This window comes from Lepeophtheirus salmonis, chromosome 2, assembly GCF_016086655.4.
Source record: "Lepeophtheirus salmonis chromosome 2, UVic_Lsal_1.4, whole genome shotgun sequence".
Classification (NCBI taxonomy): Eukaryota; Metazoa; Arthropoda; class Copepoda; order Siphonostomatoida; family Caligidae; genus Lepeophtheirus; species Lepeophtheirus salmonis.
The window spans coordinates 24,693,948-24,700,107 of record NC_052132.2 but is presented as its reverse complement, the minus strand read 5'-3'; the positions used below and the strand labels follow the sequence as shown (position 1 = coordinate 24,700,107).

The window sequence follows — 6,160 nt, the reverse complement described above, 5'->3', positions numbered from 1 at the left end:
GTTAAGCTCCGGAACTTTCAGGCAATGTGTTATCATATTCTACTAAAGAAATAGAAACATCAAAACTAATATAAAAATTATAAAATTTCTTTTTAAAATCCGAGTGTATTGAAATTAGAAACAAAATTTTTAAAAAAATATTTTTCTGTGATCAAAAATATTTTGTACACAAAATAAAATAATTCAGGCAGAAAAGAAAGATATATTCATAGAATTTCAACTTCTATTATATATTTTTTTTATCAATTATATTTTTTTGCTTAACACTTATTGTGTTCCACCTTAGAAATACGATTTAACTATAACAAATATATAACAGCGAATTTTTGAGGGTATTTTTTTCCATAAAAGGTTTTAATGTTTCCATCAATCCAAGATACAAGGCCAAAATTAAAAATCATCTGCATAATAATATTATATCATTTAATGAAATTGTGTATCAATAATATATATTATGAAAAAAAATATATGTAAATATGATTATTATTTTTGTTTTTTGGAAAAGATCCAAGAATATGACAATATTCAAATTAAATTTTTAATGTATCACATATTAATATATTCTAATAAAATAAATTTGACATATACATTATTTGAATTTTTTTTAACATAATATGCAAGTGTTCTGCATATTTAACCAAAAAATAAATAATTTTTTTACTATTCAATAATCAAGAAAAATAAAGGATTTGGGTTAAAAAATATAGGATCTTACATTATGCACTTTACTTTTTTGATTTGTAATTAAATAATACCCGCATGAAAATAAAAGTAATTAGTAATGAAGAAATCTAATCACGTACTAATAACATTGAAAAAAAGAGGATTAATTTGTGTATTTAAGAGGGGAGGGGGGATGTGATTTGAAGATGGGAAAAAGTGAAATGACATCTTGTTATTTGCCGTGTATAAAGTAACAGAAAATTATTGTATTGATGATTGCCTTTTCTTAATGGTCTTTTTCACTTATTATGTATCCTTACAAAAGGGGTTTGGGGGGCTATATATATATGCATTGTTCATTTTCGAAAATGAACAATGAATAGAGTTTCATAAGAGAAAAGAAGAATGAAAACGTTATTTATGCCAAAATTTTACTTTGAGTTATATATTAGAAAAAATAGGATCTTTTTTATCATTGACTAAAATATTCTTATTCCTTTATAAACGTATATTTTCCCTACAAACTGTTTGACTATCTTTAAGAAAAAATAATGTAGTATTTAAGAAAGTTATTGCTTTGAAAGTAATAATAAATAAATATACAAATTAACAAAACAAAAAAAATGAACTGACGTAAAGCTATCTTTAAAAAGAAAATCATTTTGAAAGGAACAAAAAAATAATGATAGATATCAAGTTAGAAAAATTAAACTGATGTTTTTTTATAATGAGTTCGTTTGTCATGACTTAGATAATCAACAGAGGTTTTGGTTGCTTTCCAAGACTCGATATACGTCTCCTCTGCAAAATTTCTCGGCCGCCGTCTCCTAGAGCTGCAAATATTGCAAAAAATGCATCCAAGCGTGTCGGCAAACGCATATTGAAAGTCCTTGAATTTCCATGCATAAATAAAGGGATTTAGAAGGGAATTAAAATAGCCCAACCAAAAAACAAAAGAGACCCAATCTTCAGAGGCACCTAGCTCAAATATATGTGTGAGAACATAGGTGAAAAAGAAGGGAGCCCAGCAGACATAGAAGGTAAGAAGGATAATAAGTAGCGTTTTAGCAGCTTTAATATGAGTTTTGAGTGTTTCATGCATCGTCTCAGAGATAGAAGGATGTGGAGTAGGTCCTGAAGAGGATAAACTAGGAGGAAGAATGAGGGGAAGTCTTGAGGGACCAGGAAAAGCAAAACTACGAGATCGCATTTGTTTTGACACATTGAGGCTTGTTGAGTTGTTTTCTACCAAAATCTCTTCCTTTTTTGGGGAGGAGATGGTAATACTTGGCGGCATGCCTTTCAGCGTTTGCTTTTGATCACTAAATGAGGATGCATTATTTGTCAGCATGGATTGAGTTGTGCAATTTGATTGTTTCCTTTGAGCATCTTCTTTGGCTGTTTTAGCTGCAAGTCTATAAATGTGATAATAAAAGTACCAGATCCCAGCTGAGGGAATCCAAAATGAAATTGATGAGCTGATAATACAGTAAGAAACATTCACGATGAAATTGCACTGACAGTCCAATAGACCAAGAGCCTGTTCCTCTAAATACTTCTGAGTGGTGTAGATCCGTGTGAATATAGGTACAAAGGCTATAACAAAACTTATAGCCCAGATGAAAGCAATGATGAGAAGAACGCGTCCTTTACTAAAGGTCTCGCCATAGCTCAAAGGTTCCTTGATAATTTGATAATAACGGTACAATGATATAAAAAGTAAATTAAGAATGGAAGCTGTGCAGAAAACAACGTCCATGGCGTTGTACAAATCGCAGATGAACGGTCCAAATAGCCAATGTCCAGAAAACACAATTGTTATTCCATTAAAAAACATGGCAACAACAGCCACTAGGAAATCCGCAACAGCCAGAGATATCACGAAATAATTAGCAATTTGCTGACGAAGCTTATAAGTTCTTATAACAGAAACAAATACAAGTAAATTCCCTAATAGGGACATTAATATGATTATCAAAAATACAATTCCTAGAGCAATATCCGTCCCATGTATCGAGGGTGCTGATTCAAAACAGGAAACTTTGAGTGCCGTCTCATTATTTATACTCCCTCCTCTTAAGATTCCATCATCAGCTACAACTGATTGGGTCAGATTTATTTGATCCTCCATATTGTGTTTTGGAAAAAAAAAAAAAAAAAAAAAAACTTTATGTCCCTCAAATAGAGAAGAAAACGTAAGAAACTAAATACAAAAACTTCACTCAAAGAATTAAAAATCTTTCCATGAATAGTCCCAATTCATTGCCACTTAAATAAATACAAAACAACAACAATTCATCATTGTTTGTTCACTAATAGAGGAATTAACGACATGGGCAAAATACATCACAGCAACTCTTGTCTTTTGTCGTTACACACGACGACTAATAGAGTTGTTTTTTCTTCTTCTGTTTTGTATTTCGAGGGTTAGGCTATGAAGGAGAAGGGGAAAAAATTATTTAGCCGGAGAGCAAGAGAAAGATAGAGTGCAAAATTTTCTTCTTTTACTTTTATTGTGAAAAAGGCCTAGAAATATTATTATTATTAAGGATCCTCGGAAGTCCAACGTTGAAGGAACGAGAGGAAGAAAGAGAAAGATATACCTACACGTACAATATTGTAGAGAGAAAGACAGAGAGGGAGGGAAAGAAAGAAAGAGGAATAATACATATAAACACTACACTAAATATGAATGTATTTTCAGATGAGAGAATAGTTTTTAATGCCTACTGTTAATAGATCTCGCTTTAGTATTTTTTTTTTGTCATAATACGGTGTATTGTACATACATACATGTATACATTTATGGATATGGATATGAAACTCCTTAAAGATATCATTATAATATTTGTCTACATACTAAAATACGTCAATGGTGATGTTTTCATTCATCAAATAGAATTATATGTATTAATTTAACAGTAGGAATGGGTCTGTGTTTTAGCTTCAGATAGGCTGGGGCAAATATGAACAAGATGGGGCAATTATTTTCTTTCCTTTTAAAAAATACCAAGTCCTCTATTGATTTTTCTGTATAAATTGAGTCTATACTTCATTGAATGACGTTTTTAAAAGTATTATTTCACTTAAACGGATTGATTTATTTTTCCAATCCATGTCCATTTCTTGGGGGAAACAAATTTTAAGATATAACATTATTTTTTGGAATAATAACTATTCCTTAGATAATATAATAGAAATATGGATGACCTTATTCCTGATATCAGCTGTCGATATGTGTACTTTAGAAGAGGGGATGGAGTCATCAATCATTATCAAGCTTCTGGGAAAGAAAAATCATGACGAAATTGAAGACTTGTGGATCTTGGATGAAAGAAAGTATTGATCCTCTTAGAAGACTAAGTCCATGAATCCTTTTCGTTAATCCTCGTTGAAGTCATCATGATTATGGATTCAAATCGACCAAAAGTTCCTAAAGTTTATGAAATCTCTTCCACTTCGTAGTTGCGGCCTAATCTAATTTATCAAACTTGACATTTGTATAAAGGACTCATTATTTTCAATTCCATGTATAAGTACTGGTTATCTTTTTGAGTACTCTAATCCCAGACAAACCTTCCTTAATGTATATTTTTTTATCCAAAAGAGCTTATCTCTAAAAATTTGATACTTGACTATTTTAAAGAGTGAGTATTCTAAAAATGAAGTCAAAAGTAAAATATTTAAATGTCGTATCACCTCAATTTTGGTTTTAAAAAAATGTTTGAAATACACTGGCAAGTACTTGAACAAGAATTTCAAAAATGCCCCACTCCTATAAAAATGAGACTTTGGAAACATGTTTTACATATGTAGAAGTGTTACTGTGCCAAGAGGTTGTTTTTTTTGTCAAAACTGTCATTGTAGTAATTCAATGTTATGTTACTTCTCTCTGGAAATTTTGTCATTTTACGTACGTGTTTATAACTTAAACCTATTTTATGATTTAAACAGACTTACAAAAGAAAACCGTGTTATAGTAATTCAGCAATATTTAGTAACAGGAAGAAAGTTCAAAGTCTTAAAAAAGAATGAACAAACTATTTTTAAATATGTGCAGCTTGATGAACAAGTGATAAACTATAACCTACTAATAATTTTTTGAAATTTGTCAACTTCTAATCAATATCATGAATTACTGTAGTAAATTTATCTTTTGTAAAACTATTTAAATTACAAAATAATCTAAAATATAGAAACATGATATAAAAAAATTGGGAGGGTAATAAAATAATTGAATATTTAGGCAGGTCAATAAATTATTCAAATCGCAAATTTTGCGTTCATAATTCTAATAATAAATAAATATTTATGCCTATTTTATTCATGATGTGCTACGTGGCAAACATTTTTTGTAAAGTTGATTTGATGAATAAGAAATAGAGAAGGCGCAATCTTCCTAGTTTCTGAGGTGTTATTGATATATGTCAACGATGATAACGTTTTGGTCTACCTTTAACGTTTAAATTTCCTTCATGTAGATTTAAAAACAAGGATTGGTGGATCTTTTGACTATTGACACACCAACACAGATGATCAACTATTATGATGACATTGAAAAATAAATGCCATGTTACAAGATGAACTTATCAGAATACATAGTAAGAAATAAATAAAGGTGCAGTTAAAAAAGAGATATGAGCACTTTGTGCTTCAAAAAGTAATATCTGAGTGTATCTTACTTTATGAGGTATTGCAAGAAATTTATTGGTAGCTTTTCCATCTTCACACCCCGTGGATAGGAATTTAGTGCAATATAAAATCTTATTATGAAAAAAAAAAATCAATTACAAATCATCAAACGTGGATACTTTAGATTAAACCTGAGTAATTTGCAACCAAATGTTGACAAATTGCTATCAGAACATCAAACTCACATTTCTCATTAATGATTCAATTATTATTTTCTTGTAATTTAATGTAGGTAATAACTTCATATTATTTTGATGAATTTCGTAAAAAAATATTAAAATGTACACTAATTGTGTGTTTTTTCGATAAAAAATATCATCTTTTTTCTGTAAAAATACAATTGTTCAATTTAAACAAAGCACGATAAAAGTGAAGATCACTGTAAAGGTAGTCAAACACATTTATATTAAAGTTTAAGAAAATTCAATAGTAAGGAAAATAAAAGATTGACAAGATGTCTATGGCTAAAAATATTTGAATACCTCTGGTTTACATCATATATGTGTACATACTGTCCATTATGTCATTCAGATATTTCCGTCAATTAAAGATTTTATATTCAAATTTTTTCAAGAATATCAACTATAGCCAAGAAACTTTCCTAAATTGTCGGATATAAATTATAAATCCAATATGCCCCCTTTTTAATCAAATATATGAATTTTTATGATACTATTTTGAGTGCAATTAGCTGCGCTTCAAAAGGACTAATCTGAATAATTTGTTGATAAAAATTGACAATAATTTGTCAAGTAAGGCCAAAGTAATCCAGACTCAATTTCGACAAAAATCATTTAGCCTGCTT

The 6,160-nt window shown here is 29.5% G+C and overlaps 1 protein-coding gene across 1 annotated transcript; it reads right to left on the bottom strand.

Annotated features, from left to right (window-relative positions):
* Positions 1-316: 316 nt before the first annotated feature.
* Positions 317-4,209, bottom strand: LOC121113561 (octopamine receptor beta-2R). Its single transcript, XM_040707365.2, has one exon. It carries the CDS (start codon positions 2,792-2,794, stop codon positions 1,370-1,372), a length of 1,425 nt encoding a protein of 474 aa, XP_040563299.1. The 5' UTR covers positions 2,795-4,209; the 3' UTR covers positions 317-1,369.
* Positions 4,210-6,160: the final 1,951 nt, after the last annotated feature.